The following is a 20,863-nucleotide window of genomic DNA, read 5'->3' as shown; positions in this document are numbered from 1 at the left end:
GGACAGTTCCCAGCTCATACTCTCCTCTGTTGGATGGGCATATCACTTCTCCTCCATGGATGGGCTTATCACTGCTCCTCTGATGGATGGGCTTATCACTTCGCTTCTTTCCACATCTCCTCCTCTATAGCCATGACTGAAGTGTTCCTTGTTTTTCCTGTTTTAACAATAGGGTTAAGCTTCTAATGGGACCTAATGCTGAATAGTGGCTAGGGGGCATCAGACAAATTACTTACCATCTCTGAATCTGTTAGCTCATTGATCTCATGGAAGTAATTACCTCTCACAGTTTTGTAGTAAGTACTCAATTAAATGAGATTTTATATGTATGACTAGTTAAAATGCCTGGTACAAAGTGGGCACTCAGTGACTGGTGAGTACTAGTACTGAATGGGCATATCTTTGAGGGAAATCTTTCCTTCTGCCATCTTTCTATACAGTCAACAACTTCTCTGACTTCTTTGCTAGCATCCTTCCCTCCACTCACTGGCTAGATGGATTTTTCTGAGCTCTCTCTTTCTACTGTGTCTCTTATACTTTGCCTTAGAAATTTCATTCACTTCCAAGGCTTCAGCCACACTTTAAGATGGATATTTTTTTAATTCCCGAGCTCCAAACCAGTATATCTAGTTTTCTACTTATCAACATTTGGATGCCCAAAGAAACCTGAAACTCAAAATATTGAAAAATATAGTTTTTATTCTTGCCAGTTTCCATCCTCAAAACTGTTCTTCCAGTAGGTCCCCTCTATTCTACTTCTGTGCTCTCTCTAGGTTATGTTTCTTCCTTTTAAAAAAATTTTTAAAAATATTTATTACTTATTATTGAGAGAGAGTCAGAGCACAAGTAGGGGAGGACTAGAGAGAGAGGGAGACATAGAATCAGAAGCAGGCTCCAGGCTCTGAGCTGTCACCACAGAGCCCGATGTAGGCCTCAAACTCATGAACCACAAGATCATGACCTGAGCCAAAGTTGGATGCTTAACTGACTAAGCCAGCTAGGTGCCCCACTCTGTTCCTTCCTTTGCATTCCTGAATATGGCTTACCTGTATTGTACTTCCAGTGCTGGCCTTGTTAATAGAGTGTAAGTCCTTCCTCCAGGCTTTGCTACCTCCAGTAAATAATGATGACAACAACAAAACTATAATAACAAGACAGTAGTGACAGTGAGAAAAGGTACCATAACAACAATCATTTGTTGACTGTGCACGACATGCTAAGCACTGTCATACCACCCTTAAGTCCTGGGAGAAGTGGAACCCTTCTCTGGGCTTATGTAGTAGAGGCTCCATTCTTGTCCTTTCCCAAGTGGAGGGAACATTCCTACCTAGAGCCTACCCCAGCCCGTCAGCTCATGTTCTGGGCATTTGAGACTTCAGAATTCCCTGCTTGGACTATGCTGAGCCTCCTTGCAGAAACTGCATGCAAACCCCTTTCCCAACTGTATCTTTCAGAAGGCAGATGGTGCCACAGATGAATGCATCTCTAGGCAGAAGGACTGGCTAAAGGGCAGCTATTTGCCTAGCTTGTAGTCCGAGACCTGTGACATGAGACTCATTGTGGGGCAAGACAGAGCCAGGGTGGGAAGAGATGGAGTTTTGGCCAGGGACCTTCAGGAGTGCTATAAATGTTAGGATGAGAAATCAAGAATTTTTCTAATGTAGTTTTTACCTAGTCATTGTAATACTTCTCCAGGTAGACAATATTAGGTCCATATACAAAGTGAGAGTTGCAGAGGTTAAATACTTAGTGTACAGATTATAATTGGCAGAGCCTGAATTTGATGCAGGTTAGTTGAACTCCAGAATTTTTTTTCCATGATACTCTACTTTTTATCCATTCCTTGCATTGTAGCCAGAGATTCATTTTGTAGAAAATGTCTGTGGTCACATTATTCCCTGGATTAAAAATATTCCATTAACTCCTCATTTGCAACTGACTCCAGGCCAGTTTCTCTGGCATAGCATGCAAAGACCCTTCAAAAGCTGCCTTGGATCTACCTTGCCAAATTCATTTCTCATCAGTAGTCCCACCATGACTTACCCGGTCATAATGAACCCCCTGTGTGCCTTGGGGGGTTCAGCCTCAGCTGCATATGTCTTTCTGCCCCTTTCTCTGGTCCTATACTGTCCCTTCCATTTCAAAGTCAAATGAATATCACCTTGTTCATGATGATCTTGAATTTTTCTAGACAGGATCTCTGCTACTCCTGTTCATAGTTGATTGTTTCTACCTTAATACAAGTGTGTTTTGGGCGCCTGGGTGGCTCAGTTGGTTAAGTGTCCAACTTCGGCTCAGGCAATGATCTCACGGTTCATGGGTTTGAGCCCCACATTGGTCTCTGTGCTGACAGCTCAGAGCCTGGAGCCTACTTAGGATTCTGTGTCTCCCTCTCTCTCTGACCCTCCCCTGCTCACGCTCTTGCTTTCTCTCTCTCTCTCTCTCTCTCTCTCTCAAAAATAAATAAAACATTAAAAAATTAAAAAAAAAATACAAGTGTGTTTTGCTTTATTACCTATGTTTTCATATTATCCCTTGTCTGTTACCTCCCTGAGGCTGTGGCTTCCATGTGGACAGGAACTGGGTATCTTACCATTATATGCCTCTCTTTTCATAGAGTCTGGACTTGTGTAGTAGGCTTGCTAAATATTTTTTAAAGACCTTTTTATTACAAAAAATCTTATGCACTTTTCACAAATGAATTATTAACAATCAAGCAATACAAATTTTCGTTCTGACGGGTGTGCTGATCTGCTAATGGACTGGTTTTATGAGGCATTTTGACATCACAACTGGAAATTTCTATTTCCAGAAAAATGTTACTTTTTTAGAATTTTGCTATAAGGGCATTTAAGTGATGAAAAATCTTTATAAAAGTGTGTACACATATGTGCATATATAATTTGTGAGCTTTAACAGGCCAGTGAGCTCTGAGTCTAGAGCATTAAATCACAGTTTTATCTGAATGTAATTTAGTTTTGCTTTTTAAGTTACCTGTCTATGATTACATAGACTTTTCTGAAAGATATTTATGCCATAAAGTTGCTATTTTTGAAGACACAGCTACCTATTTGCATAAGATTATCAGTGCATAAAAAAGATTATGTTGGTGGTAGTGTCCAGCTACTATTTCCTCTTCCCTAAAATTTGAATATTTGAATTTGAAATCCTTTCTGTTTTGGTGGATTATTGCTTATTGCCTCTTTGTGGCAGAGATTCTAGGCAGAATCCTACCTCTTAATCACCAGTTGGAATACTTTCATCAAAAGAAATCATTAAGTAACAAAATGCACATGGTTCCGTGTTCTAACGCAGGGCAGAGCAATTCCCATAGGCAGGTTTCATGCTGTTGATATATTTATCCTCTAAGCCCAAAAGTTTGATTGTAGGAAAACATGTCCTAGAAAGAAGCAAAATGAAATTAAGCATACCGATTATAGATTATATGACTAAGGTAACTATATTTTAGAATCTCAAGCAAGCCTGTTTATGGTCAAAAGGACTTTAGGGAGAAGAAGGAATTCAGGATGTGTTTGAAAGATGATAAGGGAATGTCTTGGAGAAAAGAAGTGGGACTATTCCAGGAATATGGCCCAGTTTTTGATAAAGTGGGAAGGGTGGTGACTTGACAGGAGAGGAAGTTGGCACAAAGGAATCCCAGGAAGTATTAGATGAAAGCTGTTGCCAGAAATATGGCCATTCACAGGTCCAGGCCAAAAGCTTTGAAGGAAAATGAAGGCTGTTTCTGCTAGTGTAGTATAGGGCTAGCACTACTTTTTATTTCTAAAGGTAATATATTCTTAAAATTTTTTTTAAATATAGAAACATATTAAATAAAAAAAACCAAGATCACCCATATTCCCAAAATGCAGAGAGACATTCTGGAGGTATTTTGAGAAATGAATATCTGGCCTCTCATCTTCCTCTACCCATTCTGCAATTGTATGTAATTGTTTATTTCCGAGTAGGGTCCATGCTAGGGTTCATTCTCATTCTTTCAGTTTTTTGGCATAAGATTTCAAAGCGTTTTCGTGTGTCAGTGAAAACTTTCCAGAATACTTACTCCATTCTAAAGATGTGCCATGATTTATTTAACCTCATCTACATTATAAATAAAATGACGGTAAAAAATCTTCACACCCAAAGCTTTACTACATGTATAATGATTTCTTCAGAAAAGTTTTATGGAATAGAAACTCCTCCATGAAAGCATATTCATGTTTTTAAGCTCTTGATAGCTACTCACAAACTGTTGTTGTTTTTTTTAATGGAAGTCTTAAAGAATAAACCTTTCCGTGGTGCCACAAGAAGAGGTTGTATGAGGAATTGCTAAGTGTGTTGATGGAGATGAGGAGTGCTTTGCAGTGTTTCACAGGGAAAAATGTAAAAGTGTGTAAACAATTGCCGTGGGAGGTAATACGAGGAAATGCAAGGTTGGGTAGACAATGGACAGAAAGAAAGGAGGTTAGGCTTCTTGTTTGTTTGTTTTTCATGAAGGGTACTTCACAGGCTTAGTGTGTGTAAAATGCTTAAACCAGTCTTGGAACAGGGTTTGAGAGTGACAAATGGTAACTGTCAAGGTCACATGCTATGGAGGAGCTTGAGTTCATGGGTCCAGTTACTGCACCACCACTTTTCCAGGAGTGAATTTTCCTCTTCTTTCTCTCTGATAAATGTAGATATTATTTGTCCCTCCTCATTGGGTTGGCGGGACATCGATCATGTGGTGTCCGGCACATGATCTTTGATAAATGGCGTCTCTGTCCTTGCATGGCTGCTCTCCCATGTATCCGTTAAGGATCCTCTGGTTGAAAGGGACAGAACACTCGAGCCAAAGGTAACCAATATGTTGTGTCCAACGGAAGGAGAAGGTCACTTGCTTTGGTATTTTTACTGGACTTACTCACCTTTATAGGCTCAGCTAACTAACCATAATAGCCCTGATGCTAACACTTCTCCGGCATTTTCCTTCTTTTTGATGATCAGAAGGTGAATTGACACTTGCCTGTACCTTGGACAGGAATAACGGTCGTACTCTGTCCTGTAATCATTGCCAAGTACAGCGCCCTATGCTTGATGGTTATAGAAAAAAAAAGAATTCCAGAGCAACTTCCCTTATGATTAATATGGACTTCATGTCTCCTTTCCTCTAGAAATTAAAAAAAAACTTTAGTGTTTTTCCATTTGATTACATAAAATGTAAATCTTATTGATAAATCCCAGATTGTAGGTGAAAATACCAAGCCATATGCATCTTTTTTTTCCCCAAAGATAAATAAGGATGTCATGCACAGCATGGTGACTATAGTTTTAGCAACACTGTTGTATATGATGAAAGTTGCAAAGAGAGGCCTCTTCAAAGTTCTCATCACAAGAAAAAAATTGTGACTGTGTGGTGATGGATGTTAACTAAAATTCCTGTGACAATCATTTTTCACTATATACATATATCATTATGTTGTACGCCTAAAACTAATATATTAGAGGTCAATAAGGTCTCAATAAAACTGGAAAAATGTTTTCAAAGTGAATAAAAATGTACTCTCCTTTATAAATTGTTTTCTTGACCTGTAGTGTTCTGTATTTTTAAAATATTGTCAGAATGTTAAATGAAAACTTTGAAATGAAAAAGGTAAGTGGGTTTAACCATTGTCCTATCACAATAATGTCACAAAATATTTTTTGTGTTTATGTTGCTTTCTATTCTTTTGTAACTTTTTTTTCCTTCTGAATTGCCTTCCTTTATTGAAAAAAAAATGTCAGGAAAACAAGCTTGTCTCTAGATGTTAGAAAGATATGATTTTCAAGGTAAATTCTAGAGTTTGAACACATTTAATCACCTCCATACATATACCCAACTACTATAGAAGAGCCATTAGACCTATCAAATAGCAAAGGTAAAATATAGATCATATTTACAAGTTTTTAGATGATTGATGAGCCTACTTAATTACCTGTAGTTGTCCTTTCATTACAAAAACAAGTCAGCTAGCATAGTGTGGCTGTCATGTACACAGAAGCTTTCTTTGTAGATAAGAACAGCATGTATCATAGGTATAAAGAATACATGGACTGTCAGTGTAAGTACTAGTATGAAATGGAAGAAAATTAGTTCTATATTTAATATTTTGCTGGCATACAAGCAAAGTAATTTACCTCTTTGAGCTGAACAGAAAGAAACACAGTGATGATTATCTTTGTAAGGAGCCAATGGCTTTATGGCTTTAAAAAATGTTTTGTTCAGATTATGCAAGTATATTCTAAATTTATTATATAAAAATTGATACAGGGACGCCTGGGTGGCTCCATTGGTTGAGTGTCTGACTTCGGGTCAGGTCATGATCTCACGGTTAGTGGGTTCGAGCCCCACGTCAGGGTCTGTGCTGACAGCTCAGAGCCTGGAGCCTGCTTTGGATTTTGTGTCTCCCTCTCTCTCCACTCCTCCCCCAACTCACACTCTTGTCTCTCTCTCCTTCAAAAACTAAATAAACATTAAAAATTTTTTTAATTAAAAAATTGATACAAATAGAATGTATAAAATACAGAAGATTCCCCAATGCTACATCTGAAAACACCCATCGTCAACACTTAGTCCAGCTCTCTGAGAGAGCCCTAGTTGATTTTCACTACTATATAACCCTTTCTACTGTTTGAATGTTTTTATGTACATAAAAGCCTTTTACAATAAAATGAGAGTGAAAGCATATGTTTTGGAAGAAAATATGAGCATAACCTTATTCTATTATTTGGGATTTTAAAAAACATATTGAATCGCATCAAATTGTTGATATTCAACCCTTTCCAATCTACAAAAATGGCCATTTAATATGCTCAACTTAATAATTGTAGTAGCCTTGCTAAGAATCTTGAAAGCCCACAGGAGAGAAGGAATTATATGTTGTTCATAGTTGCATTCATAATGACTAAAAGTTCCTGGAGGGTGAATCTAATCTTTGTTATGAAATAGAAAAGGATTGGTACTGATAAAAATAATTGTACTAATTTAGACATGAAAACAGAAATGGAAACCTTTTTTTTTTTTTTGAGTTAATTAAAAAAAAAGGGCGGGGGAGAACGCGGGGAGAGGGGCAGAGAAGAGAGAAAGAAAATCCTAAGAAGGCTGGGTGCAGAGCCTGACGTGGGACTTGAACTCATGAACCTTGAAATCATGATCCGAGCTGAAACCCAGAGTCGGACGCTTAACCAACTGAGCCATCCAGATGCCCCCAAAATGGAATCCTTTTTAAAGGCATTGTAGAGAATGTCAGTTAAGGAATGAATTCAGTTCCAGTTGATTCAATGGAATTGGCTCTGGCAGAACTCAGTCAATGAAAATTCATCAGTGTAAATACGCACTGTTTAAAGCCTCAGTATTCATAAACACAATAATGTCCCAAGTGTCACAGAAGTGGGGAGGGAAAGCAGTGAAAAACCTCCTTCACTGGGAAAAGTGGATGGCTGTAACTTGAACTCAGCAACTGGTTTTAAAGCCACATTTCCCCATTCATCCAAACTGTCTACACCTTCTCATAACTACATACTAGCTGTCAAATACAATGTGTTGTTTCATCAACATTCACTCAAGGTAATTTATATTACTTGTTTGATGCCTGTCCCCAGTCTTTTAACCTGAGGGAACTTTGAATGCTATTTAAAAAGTGATGTGTCATACGCCACAGTCATTGGGGAGCCGTCTGCTGGTAAAGGCATTTGTGGAGGCCTCGGCTATGGGTTTTGAAGACACATGGTACAAGCTTAAATCGCAACAGTTTCATTTACCAACATGTTATCTTGAAGAAGTAATCTATCTCATTGTCTTGTTGATAATTAAATCTCTACTTTCAAAAATTGTAATTGAAATATAAACATGAATATGTGATCATGGGGTTTTGCACATGCAAGCCTCTGATTTTCAACTGGAGCCATGGTAATTATATGAAACAGTTCAGACAGTTATTGAATTAATGGCTTAGATCACAGAATCCTAGAATTGGAGAGTGTCAGCAGATTTTAGAAATCCAAAGGATCTCTGTGCTCTTTCCCATATGGTTCATCCAAACGAAATCAGCCCAACATTCAGGAATTTGGTTTTACTTGAAGTTCATATTAAAAGCTAACTTTTGGTAAATCCTAACTTCCCCTTATTCACCTGTTTTAATTTCCCATTGTTCATTGTTGTCTTCCACCCCAATATAGCTGGTCTGTGAACCATGACAACACAGTAAAGGCAGTTGGTTTAGTCTCCTTGACACAACCAGGCAGTGTCCTGAGATGGTCTTCCTCATGCATATGCAGCACTACTAATTCTTCTTCTTTAAGAAATAATCGCATGTCAGGACATGAAACCTGGGGCCACTGCCTTTATTTAATTAGGCAAGAGTGAACTTGAACGTGCCTGTGCATAAAAAATAATCACTTGATGTAACTGAATATTGATTTTTGGTATGCCCTTTTCCTAATGAGGCAGCATCTAGAAAGATCAAAAGATGATTTATTCTAATACAGTATGTGCAAAGGGGACTGTGTGCCACCTTGCATCTCCATTATAAATTTCATCCTGAGACCTAATTAACAGGCCTGTATTCTCTTTTATTCACACACACACAAGCCAAGGCATCAGGGTTTTTATGATATCACAGAGCAAGCAGTGAAATCATTTGTGCCCCAGGAGCTTCATTCATTTCCGTTGCGTTCATTTCCTGTTGAAGTCAGGAACTGAGGCTTGTGATGCTAATCTAGGACTCTGCTGGGTCTGAGGGGAGGAGAGACCTTGGATCCTAAAGAGGGTCATTTCCCCTTAACTCCCTTACCACCACACAGGAACCTACTCTGTCCCAGGCTCAGCATAACATCACTTCAGAGTCTGTCCTTGTGAAACTCTAAGCCCATCCAGGGAACATAACCCTCTTCTCTGACACCAAAATAACTGCCATGTTGGGCAGGGTCCTTTCCCTTGAGGTCAGGGGCCTTCAATTTGGGATCCATGTGAAGTTGGGTCTTGGGGGACTCATGAGTTCTCTGAGATGATTTCTGCATTTCTCTAGGAAGAGGGTCCCATGCCAGATATTTTATTTTTGTAATCCTAAAAAGGTCAAGAAACAAATCTAACTTTGCTCAGATCTTTTGAGACTAAAGTGTGTTGGAAGGAACTTGTCTTGAGAGTCAGATGGATTTCCGTTTGGATTGTTTCTAATAGACTTTAGCTGTGTAGCCTTCAGCAGGCTATAGAACCTCTCTGAACCTCCATTTTCTTAAATGTAAAATGGGGTAAAAATACCTATTTTAAGGTTGAAGTCACAGGTACACTAAACAGAGAGATAAGTGCTGATTTTATTTTTTCCTCTCTTTCAGTCCTTGAATGAAATGAAAGCAAGTATCTGCTCTGTTTGCTTCTGGCCAGATTTTACTGAGCACCCATGATGGCATCTTGCACACATAAGGCACTCAAACATTGATTGAATAGATGGTTGGATGGATGGAGTACTTTGGCTTAGTACCTAGATGAAACCTATCTGCTTTCTCAAAACACTTATTTTCCAAGAGACATCTTGGTAGTCTAAGATCTCTCTCTAGAAGAGAGCTTGGTTTTGTCAAAACCCTTCCAGGACAATTAGCTCCATGTCCTGTGCAAAATCTTTCTGCATATGATGAGAAGATTAAATCTGACTATCCTGTGTTGCAAATCATGATCTGTGCTGGGCCTGTGTCTGTATCAGGACTGGGCAAACTATAGCCTGTAGGCCAAATCTCGCCTATTGCCTATTTCTATAAATAAAGTTTTATTGGGACATAGCCATGTTTATTGATTTGTATTATTTATGACTGCTTTTGTGCTATGGTAGAGCTGAGCACTTAGGACAGAGACAATATGGAAAGGAAAACCTAAAATATTCACTATCTACAGAAGAAATTTGCCAGCCCCTGATATATATTATTTGTACTCCTTACTGCATCCTTGCAGGATTGGTCTTCAGATGCCCTTTTTATGTAAAGGGAAGCTAATATCTAACAAAGTTAAGTATCTTGATTAAGATTATACAACTTATAGTTAGGGTTTGAATCTGGCTCTGCGTGATTCCATAGCCCATGTTCTTTCCACTAAATTCTGATACCTTTCAACTCAGCCAAAGCCTAGCTGAACCACTTATATCTTTCAGTCCTGCCTGGTGACCAACACTAGCACAGGGAGCAAACCATTCAGCGATGTCCTCTAGAATCATGGTGCAACCTGCTGGCCCTCACATTTGTTCACAACCTGGCTCAGGTCTGCAGATAAATCGTGTGAATATATCAGTAGATGAGAAAGTAAAATGAGGATTTCACTGACTGTTTCTGAAGGTGGCAGAGCAATTTGAGTCTGCAGGTTTGTTTGTTTTAAATAGAATTTATTGTTGAGTTGGCTAACGTACAGTGTATACAATGTGCTCTTGGCTTTAGGAGTCACTTCGTATGATTCACCACTTACATAAAACAGAGTCTGCAGTTGTTTATACACAAACATAACACTGCTTCCCAAGACCAGAAGGTTCAGCATTTCCAGGTGTGCCCTTGTTGCTGAATGTGGTCTCCCTCCACTCTTGTTTAGTGCCCTTAGTGAGTAATGTGTGATACTTGTGGATTTTCAGCGCAGGGCCACCTACCAGAGACTTGCCCTTCCCCAAGCTGTGAGGCCGCAGAGTAATGGACCTTCACGCTTGCTCATTGATCCAGCACCTTCATTGGCAGACCTCACTCCGAATGTGAGATCAAAGTTCTTTCACAGTGAATCCTGATGGAAAGTTGATTGTTTCCAGGGTTTATAGGTGAAATTCTGTGGTTATTCTGGTTCATACTCTATCTGCCTCTTATGCCTACTTTGTAACTTTCACCCTTCCAGTTAATTTTTCTGGCTTATAAATTAGTTTGGATTAAACAAAAGGAAAAACAAATTTGGAAAAATCAACCACTCTTGCTTTAATTGAGTGGACAGCAGTATGTGTCTTGTAATGGCAGTTAAGCTGGCCATAATGGTATGGTGACAAAATTCCAGCCACCCTGCTGGAAGTAACACAGTTGGGTAATTTATCCATCTGTCACAGGATGTGTCTAATCAAAAATGGTTGTAGCGTTAATCGATTGTCATGTAAAAGAGTCTATTGTAGCATTGGGTTGGTGAGGGGAGAGGTGAAAAGGATTGGGAAGGTGAATGTCCTTTCTGATGGAGTCTGCCTTTGTTCTGTCTTTGGGGTCAGCATTAGGGACAGTCTGTGACTCTTGCTTCATCTGTCATAGAGCTGCTGATGGAGGATTCCATAGAAAAGTAGCAGAGCCACAGGACAGATAAGAAGGAATCATAGCTATAATTAACTTTCTGTTTCTTTGGGTTCTACAACAGTGACCCCTATTTCTCCGAAGATGAATCTTCTAGTCTTACCCTATAGCTTTTATACTCACTGAAGTCAATGAATCTTTCAGTTTATGCTGAATATACAAAAGAGGTTAAGATGAGATTGCTGCGGTTAAAGTGGGGGCAGAGGAAACTGGTAAAATTAAGTAACATTCCATTTGTTGTGCCAGTATAGCTCCATGGGGAAATAATAGGTTGATTAAAATTCTTGGGCTATTGTTTAATTATTTAGAGTGAGTGTTCTAACAGAAAGATTTTATTTTTGGTAGCCCTTTTGGCTTATTTCTAACATATTTTAGTGCCCAGTTATTTTTTTAAGCTTTAAAAGATCAGGGGCACCTGGGTAGCTCAGTTGGTTAAGTGTTCAACTCTGGATTTTGGCTCAGGTCATGATCTTATGGTTTGTGAGTTCAAGCCCTGCATCGAGCTCTGCACTGATCTATTTGAGATTCTCTATCTCTGTCTCTTCCCTGCTTGCTCTCTATCTCTGTGCCTCAAAATAAATAAACAAATATTTAAAAAATACCCCAAGTATCTCTCTCCATGTAGGTCTTTTCCATCTCTGCCATGATACCAGGTACTTCTCATTGGTCAAAGTTGCTGCTATTTTTTTTTTTTTATCGTTCTGTCTTGGACATGTTTATTAGGAACCCATCACAAAATTCAGATCTGCCTGATGGAGGCTAAAAAGCAAATTTAAAAATTAGAAATGATTGTTGAACATTCTGAAGGGAGAGAAACTGACAAAATAGAATTTCAGTTTATATTGATGAGGCAGAGTAGTGGTGGTGATGCATTCTCTTTATAGGAAAGAGAGAGGTATGAGCAAGGCATAGAAATCTATTTAATGGTGCTTTCCAGAGTTGTTCACCCCAGATGTACCAGGTACAAACAATTATAGTTAGGAAAGAGCAAGGCATGTTCATGGACTGGTGAGAGTCCCACCAGGTAATAATTTGTGCATCAAAACAATTATTTGAGCTTTCTTGTGTTGGCTTTTCCTGTAGCCAAGGCAAGTGCTGATATGCTTTTTTTTTTTTTTTTTTTTTTTTTTTTTTTGTTTTTTTTTTTTTTTTTTTTTTTTTTTGCTGTGGCTTTTTAAAGTCCATGTGCATTTTTATTATTGGTTATAGTTTTTATGTATGTGTGTCACAGCATTTGGGAGTGGGTGTCCATAAGGCTTATATCATTTGACTGCCAGCTTTGCTGAGCTCACATGTTCTGTTGTTCTTATTTATGTGTTTGCCAGGGAAAAATGCTTGCTGCCTCTCCAGCTGGCCTTGGAATCCAAGAACATGAAACTGGCCCAGCATGCCTTGGCAGGAATACAGGTAAGGCTCTTACTGGGTGCAGCCAGGTGACGGAAATTGACAAGCTTCTTTGGCACTGAAAACACAAATACTTAACATTTTGAATCCTAGCTGTCAAAGACCCAGATCACAATTTGATTGAACTAGGTAATAACCACAGAGGACAGAGGATAGAGGATTTTCTTACGTTGAACAGCATTTCCCTGTGTATAGCATCATCGTGTTGAGCCTCTGTCCTCTGATCCTGATTTCTGGGGACCCAGCTAAGCTCAGGGAGAAATGAAGTGTTTTGGAGAATGTTCAACTTTAGGAGAGCAAACGATCTCTTGGTCCCAAGAGAGCAGCTCACATTCTATACCAAGTAAAATCTTAGGTACATGCAAAATCTGTGGGTCCATGTAAGAAGAATTAATAGTAAACTGCAAAGATTTTATCTTATTTTCCATTTTACAGTTAGGTTGGTGAATGAATTCATGTGTTTTGTTTCCAGAGCAAAATTGGAGAGAAAAAAAGACATTTGGTCTGATCAGAAAAGGCCTCAGAGGTGCCTGAGTGGCTCAGTCTGTTGAGTGCCTGACTCTTGATTCAACTCAGATCGTGATGCCAGAGTCATGGGATCAAACCCCATGTTGGGCTCCCTGCTGGGTGTGGAGCCTGCTTGGGATTCTCTCTCTCTTTTCCTGTGCCTCCCTTTCCTGCTTGCATATTCTCTCTCTCTCTCAAATGAAAAAAAAATTGCTTGAACACTTTGCTTCTCTGAGAATTTGCTCATGTGTATTTTACACCATCTGTAATAGGTCTGATTTGAACAGTGCAAAGGTGATGGCTGTATAAATACATTGACTTTTAAGTGGTTTGGTTTCTAAGTGACAAAGCACTGTGTAGTTCAAGCCTATGGGTTTTATACAGTGTGGCCATGGATTGGTAGCATTTCAGATGTCTTTTCACATTAGTATGTATTATTTCATCCTTTAAATTCAGAGAAGTCCCTAATGCCGTTTAGAGTTAATACCTATGATGGGGGCACCTGGGTGTTTCAGTTGGTTAAGTGTCTGACTCTTGATTTAGGTTCAGGTCATGATCTCACAGTTCGTGAGTTCAAGCCTAGCATTGGGCTCTAGGCTGACAGCTCAGGAACTGGAGCCTGCTTGGGATTCTCTGTCTTCCTCTCTCTTCCCCTACCCCGCTCTCGCTTGCTCTCTTCCTCTGTCAAATAAATAAGTAAAAGTAAACATTAAAAAAAAAGATTCAGTACATGTGAATGAGTGAGAAAACCAAGACTCTTCTTTTTCCAGTGGATTGAAATTAGATAATGTACATATTAATATATTTTAGTATTAGACATTTATTTTTTGAGAGAAAGAGAGCACACACATACACGGGGCAGGAACAGAGAGAGAGAGAGAGAGAGAGAGAGAGAGAGAGACTCCCAAGCAGGCTCCATGCTCAGTGAGGATCCCAACTTGGACTCTATCCCACAACCGTGGGATCATGACCTGAACCAGAATCAAGGGTTGCTCACTCAGTTGACTGAGCCACCCAGGCACCCCAGTGTTAGACATTTTTAAACACTGTCAGTGTTGTTAAATACTCTTTGCTTTCTCCGAGGTAATTGGGCCATCCGTGAAAGTGAGTGGGAGTTTGTGTTAACCTGCTGTGTTTCCTTTTCTCTAATATTGTACAGATTTCCCTTTTAGTTATTTGTTAACCCCCAGACACTCTAAGCTTACAAGCTATGTTTTTAAGGACTTGCTTTATCCTGTTAATTCTAATGACCTGGTGGGCAATAGGTCTTCCTTTTACCACCCTCTGTCACCTACTCTTAACTGTAGGCACTTTTGTAGGCCTTTCCAGTCCTTATCACTTTACGTAAAAACAGGTTTGTATAGAAACTTTACCTCTGGGGTACCTGGCATGCACTGTGTGATAGTGAAAAAAATCTCTTTTGGAAGGATATGGACAGAGGTCAGGCAGTCCTAAGACAGTCTGAAATACTGGGTTCCAGATCTGCAGTGACATTCTGCTAAAAGAGGGAGCCCTTACACAAGGTGAATCCGAATTCCAAAAGTTCTTCACCGCTGCAGCTCTATACAGAATGGGACCAGGGCAAATATAAAATCTTGCACTAGGGTCTCAAGCACTGACTGCCTCAGGACAGAATGAGAAGAATAGCTTCATTGCCGCCCTGGGGAATGAGAATTCAGGATTTCAGGGCGAGTCAGCACAGAATGTACTGTGACTTACAACTAAGCTCATTTGATTTGGGAATATAATTAAAATTATACATTGCTGCTCTTCCAGTTTTTTGGTTTTAGGGAATAAATGCATTTAATTATCTCACATAACTAGAATTCTGGTGGTGGTCAGTTCTAGGTTCAGTGCAACAGCTCAATGGTGTCACCAAAGACCCCATTTCTTTTTGTCTTTCCCTTCCGCCATCTCATTTTTTAAGACTTTTTTTTTTTAAAGAGCAATGTTAGATTTACAATAAAATTGAAAAGAAGTATAGAGATTTCCCATATACCCCTACCCTATCCATTCATAGCCTCCTCCATTATCAGCATCACTCACCAGAATGGTACAATTATTTTTTAAGTTTATTTATTTTGATATAGAGAAAGTACAAGTGGGGGAAGGGCAGAGAGAGAGAGGAAGAGAGAGAATTCCAAGGAGGCTCCCCACTCAGTGTGGAGCCTAGTGTGGGGCTCCATCCCATGACCATGAGATCATGACTTGAGCTGATATCAAGCATCAGACGCTTAACTGACCAAGCCACCAGGTGCCCCAAATGGTACATTTTTGCCAAGGATCCACTTATAGTGACACATCATAATTACCCAAAGTTTGTAGTTTACCTTAGGGGCACTCTTGGTTGCATTATTCTTTAACGTCAGACCACCCTTAATGTGTGACATTCCCTCTGGAGGCCACGTGTCAAGCAGGAGAGTATTTATGAAACCATATACATCAAGAACATTTAAAGATGTTTAAGGAGGTCTAGTATAGAGAAGAAAAGACTTAAGTAGACTTCATAGCTGACATCAGATATTTTAGCTTAGTCCTTGTGGCTCCAGGGAAAGATGAAGGAGTAGAATTTGTAGGGAAGTGGGTTTCGGTACAATCTAAGACAGGATTTTATGAAAAATAAGGTTGTCCCCAAACACAAAAGAGCTGTGAGGTGTAATGTCTCCTGAGAGACCTCATGAAAGTGAATGCCTTCTCATTTGGTTTTTTTGGGATTCATTTTCTGATGAAAATGAAGATTTGTGAATTCACAAACACTTCTTAGGTAAATGACAGTTCACATCAGGAAGTAAAAAAGGGTAAATGTTTGAAAAATGAACTTCTTGTCTACAGGAACTTCTCCTTTCCTGTGACAAAGCTACATTCAGAAAGGGTATGTGTGAATGTGACTTTTGTAAGGTGCTAGATTCCCCTGGGCACATTCATCCTCTGTCCCCACTACCCACATAACCTGTATGGTTGCCGTGTTATTTAGAATGGCTTACCGAATAGCAGCAAAAGGTCTTTGCCCAAACTGCTTACCAAAGGTTTGATGTGTTTTTCTTTTTTATTGGCACATGGCATGAGTACTATCCTAATGGCCTCCACCTACGTGGTTCCCGAGCACAATTACCCTCAGTACGTCCTAAGATACAACAGAATAGGGCAGCAAGGGAAAGCCTATCGGTGATCACTGCCTTGTGCCTCTTTACAGAAGCTTCTGTCGGAAGAGAGGTTTGTATCCATGGAAACAGATTCTGATGAGAAGCAGCTGCTCAATCAGATCCTGAATGCTGTGAAAGTGACGCCTTCCCTCCATGAAGACCTGCAGGTGGAAGTGATGAAGGTTGGTTTGATGTGGCTGCCAGTTTGCATCATTAGAACAGGAACGAGCTGGCCATTCCCCCCCACCCCCCCACCTAACCCCTATTGTTTTCTTGAAAATGCCTCTGCATTGTGGTCATGCTAGCACCCCCTTCATTTGGAATGTATGCTTACTTGTGCTTATGGTCCCCCAGAATTACCTGGATTGTTGAACAGAAATGACAACTGAGTAAAAAGGTATCATTTCAGTAACTCTGTATGATTTTTGGCCCGATCTTGCATATCTACGGTTGTTAGGTGATGTGTTTATCACTTTTTGAGAGAATGTATGTGAGTAGGTCCAGCTTAGGGGAGACCTTATCATTTCGGGTATTCTGTTACCTGTTTATGTTAAAACATGGCAGTGACCTGAGGATGTTTTCCCACATACTAAGGCTTTGGAATGGACAGTTTAGGGCCAGGAAGACCATCCTCAGGGACCGTATCACAGTCACATCTTTCTTTTCCATCCTCAAATTACATGAACCATATCTCCCCCATTTCAGTTACCACTTTTGGAGATGGCATCTGTCCTTCTCCTCCCCCTTGTCCGTTGTTCCTTTTCCCTTTTCTCTCTTCCCTCCTTTGAGGGTCATCATGATTGGGAGCCCTTTATGCTGACTCTGGAATGTGTCATTTCTTGTGAATGAACGGTGAGTTGGGCAGAAGACGATGAAGTCTCTGTCCAGAACAGCACCTTGGTCAGAAAAACACCTCTGGAACCACAGGGCTGGCTTTTCATAATGCCATCTGTTCATTTCCTCCCTGGAGGAATAAGCCTAGAGAGATACTTACGAATAGTTGGGTGTCATATGATGATTGCTTTCTTCCTGGAAATGCACTGCAGGATTTTTGTCTTAGATAAGAGATTTCACTCCTCTGGGTTTCAGTTTCTCCATTCAGGAAAGAAAAGATGATTTCGGTGATGACATTTGGTTAGTGCCTTGGCCCTCACCATAGCGTGCCATTGATGGGTGCTTCAGTATTGTCGTGAAGAGCTGAGACTCTGAAGCTAGCCTGTCTGAGTTTGAATACTTACTTTCTATTTGGATGTCCTCAGGCAGATTCCTTAACCACTCTGTGCCTTCATCTCCTCATCTATAAAATGGGGGAAATAATAGCATCTACCCAGTAGGATTGTTGCAAGAATTAAATAAGTGATATTTGTAAAGAACTTAGCACAGTATCTGGCATAAAGCAAGTGCTTTAGAAGTGTTACATATTCTCACTGCTTCCTACCTGCTGCTGCTGAGTCATAATCTCAGTGGGTGCATCTAGGAATACTTTTTTTAAGTTTATTTATTTTGAGTGAGTGAGAGCGAGAGAGACATGTATGTGCAAGCAGAGGAGGGGCAGAGAGGGAGAGAAAGAATTCCAAGCAGGTCTGCACTATCCTTGCACAGATTGATGCGGGGCTCGAACCTAGGAACCGCAAGACCATGACCTGAACCAAAATCAAGAGTCAGATGCTCAACCCACTGGGGCCACCCAGGCACCCCAATCTAGGAATATTCTTAAACATGCAAATATTGAAATTCTCTGAGCTAGCTTGTGATCTTACTCATCTTTAACTCTCTTTGATTCTGTAATGTACAGTTTTGCCTTGTCCTCTGACACATGTTCAGCAGCTCTGCATTCATAGAACTGAAGAGTAACCACTTCTAGGCTTATTTTACTTCTCTACTTCCTCTATGCTGCCATAGAGGGGCTGGGCCAGCTGCCACGTTGATTAATCACTTTTGTGGCTTCCAAGTCCAGTCGGTTGAGTTGTCCTAGTCTTTCTCTCCATATACTGGAGGGTGAACTGTGGTATCATGCTGAGAGACATACTTCACAGATTGCACATTATTCTGGACATTCTCCCGGGAATATACCTTTTTATGGAATACATGAATTTGTATTAAAAATTAAAAAGAAAAGTATGTATTCTTCTTAGAGCCTTGGAGAAGCAGAATGTCTAATGGTTATGTCAACAGTAGCACCTGTTTTGAAAACTTATGCTTGCTTCCTACCTCCAGCCCAGCAGTACCTTCTGCTAGCCTTGCTGGGAACAGGAGTTGACACATGTTAACTCTCCTGGAAAATCTTAATGGACTTTCTGATGACACCATGATAGGCCATTGGTACTTGTCGTTAATGTCTGGGAAGGAATAAAAAGTGTCAGGAAAAAGAAAACCGTAATCAGGCCTGCCATTCTTTATAATTAGATTTCCAAAACACTTAAAAAGATAAGGGCTTTTGCTCTGTGCTGTGATTTTTAACCATTTAAACATTGGAATTGGGAAAAAAATATTTCATCTCACAACAAACCTAGCTTTAAGCTAATTTTGTTTTCATTTTTTAAAAAATTTTCTTTCTCAGAGAGACAGAATGCCAGCAGGGGAGGGACAGAGAGAGAGAGGGGGAGACACAGAATCTGAAGCAGGCTCTAGGCTCTGAGCTAGCTGTTGGCACAGAGCCCAATGTGGGGCTCAAACACACAAACTGTGAGATCATGACCTGAGCCAAAGTCGGACACTTAACCGACTGAGCCACCCAGGTGCCCCTAAGCTAATTTTCTTACAGTATACTTTTATTTTAGATAAACATTTTTACCAAGCAGCTAAAAAATAAATGATGAAGTAACTATACTTTAGAGTGATATTATTATTTGTATCAAATGGAACTTTAGAGATAGCGGTCTGACTGCCTTGGCCCACAAGGGAGGGCTCCATGATCATTTATTTCTGACATTTAGATTATTTGGGTATGAAGACCTATCCAAATTATAGCATTTCTGGCTTAGAAATAATAATGTTCATACCCTTTCTTTATCCTGGAAGAATTTCTATGATAACTTCAGTCGTCTTCAAAGCATGTACCCTTTTATCTTGTGATTCTACAATATTTAGAATGGCCCAGTAAAAACTCTCAAACCCTTGTTTTGCTAATACGATTACCATATTAAAAGGTTCTTTCCACTTGTTCTCCCTAAATTATATTTAACAAAGAGAATTGTTTGAGTCCTCAAAGAAAGGCTGGATTATCATTACATATGAAAGGTATATTTATTCTTGATGCTTCACATCACTCATTCTCATGATAAATTATCTAAATGGGGCGTTTCCTATAAAAATCTTCCAGTCATTTTATATAAGTATTTCATAGGCACTAGAAAATGTTTTAATAGGAGGTATGGTAGGCATTTTCAAATGTTGGTATGCTATTCAGGAGAGATAAAGCCACACCATGCAGTTTTTATTTATGTCTGTCCAAACAGCATAGCACATTTGTATGACAAACCCCAGGTGCTCTATTTTAAAAAGCTATGCCGTGCATTTTACTCACAGATTGCTATCTGCTTGTGTTTGTAAACGTGAGAAATTGAACCATGTCACATTCTTAAGAGTATGTAGCAGTTGTATAAAGCTCCTGAAGAGAAAATAATATGGTTTCCTCTTTTAGAGGCTTCCCTAAGATGAAACTAACTGAAAGTAATAATGAAACTCAAGATTCTGATGGTAGTGTTTTCATTTAGAAAGAAGGCCCTAGATTTTCAATCAGAGGGTTAAGAAAAAAATCAATGATGCTTGCTTCTCACAAATTAAATAGGAATTGGGTTAGATCACTTAGTCTAAGATCTATTCTGCAGGGTTTTACTACCTAACAGCAGGGGGAGGAAAGGCAATTTTGATTTATTGAAATGGCCATGAAATCTAAATAAAAATATTATAGCTATCAGGACTGTAGAATCAGAAAGAAGGTTTTTCAATAGATAGATTACCTTAGAAATGGTTTAGTAGACAGCAGGGAGCTATTTAATATTTAGGTTAAACACTTGTCCTCTTTGGTGATATTTTCCCATGGTATCTGCCCTTTCTATAAATGCCACGCAGACTTCATAGGAGCCAGGTACAAACGAATGACATCTCCAACGAGAGCAATTAGGACTTTTTCCCCCTTCTTGCAGATAGATAACCTTTAGTGAGGTTATTAACTGATGTAGCCAGCTGAGTCTTTAAAACTGAAGGGAATTGCATGGCTGGCCTTCTGCTTGCCTAAGTGTGTAGCAGAAGTGAGCATCCTATCTGGGGAGGGCAGCCAGCTTAGTTGATAAGGAAGGATGTGATACTGGGTGCTGAGGAAGCATCTGATGAATGTTCTGTTATTGACTGGCCTACTTTGCCTGCACATTTGGCTAATAGAAATGAATACTGGTGAGATACTTTACAGTTTTTAAAGGAGAAGTGACAGGGGCTAATTATTTAACATTTATTATGCATCAGACACTCTGGTATGTACTTCACATTCATACTCAGAT

At 39.6% G+C, this 20,863-nt stretch overlaps 1 protein-coding gene across 1 annotated transcript in view; it reads left to right on the top strand.

The window, feature by feature from the left end:
* Positions 1-20,863, top strand: part of ARFGEF3 (ARFGEF family member 3) — a 153,186-nt gene that overhangs the window by 7,178 nt on the left and 125,145 nt on the right. Inside the window, exons 2-5 of the mRNA XM_077776166.1 lie at positions 10,626-10,739; positions 12,248-12,318; positions 12,636-12,717; positions 16,415-16,546. Coding sequence (XP_077632292.1) covers positions 10,626-10,739; positions 12,248-12,318; positions 12,636-12,717; positions 16,415-16,546 — 399 coding nt within the window. The remainder of the gene's footprint in view (positions 1-10,625; positions 10,740-12,247; positions 12,319-12,635; positions 12,718-16,414; positions 16,547-20,863) is intronic.

Source organism: Crocuta crocuta, unplaced genomic scaffold (genome assembly GCF_008692635.1).
Source record: "Crocuta crocuta isolate KB4526 unplaced genomic scaffold, BGI_CrCroc_1.0 scaffold25, whole genome shotgun sequence".
NCBI lineage: Eukaryota > Metazoa > Chordata > Mammalia > Carnivora > Hyaenidae > Crocuta > Crocuta crocuta.
The sequence above is the reverse complement of the archived record's forward strand: the minus strand, read 5'-3'. Positions and strand labels throughout refer to the sequence as shown.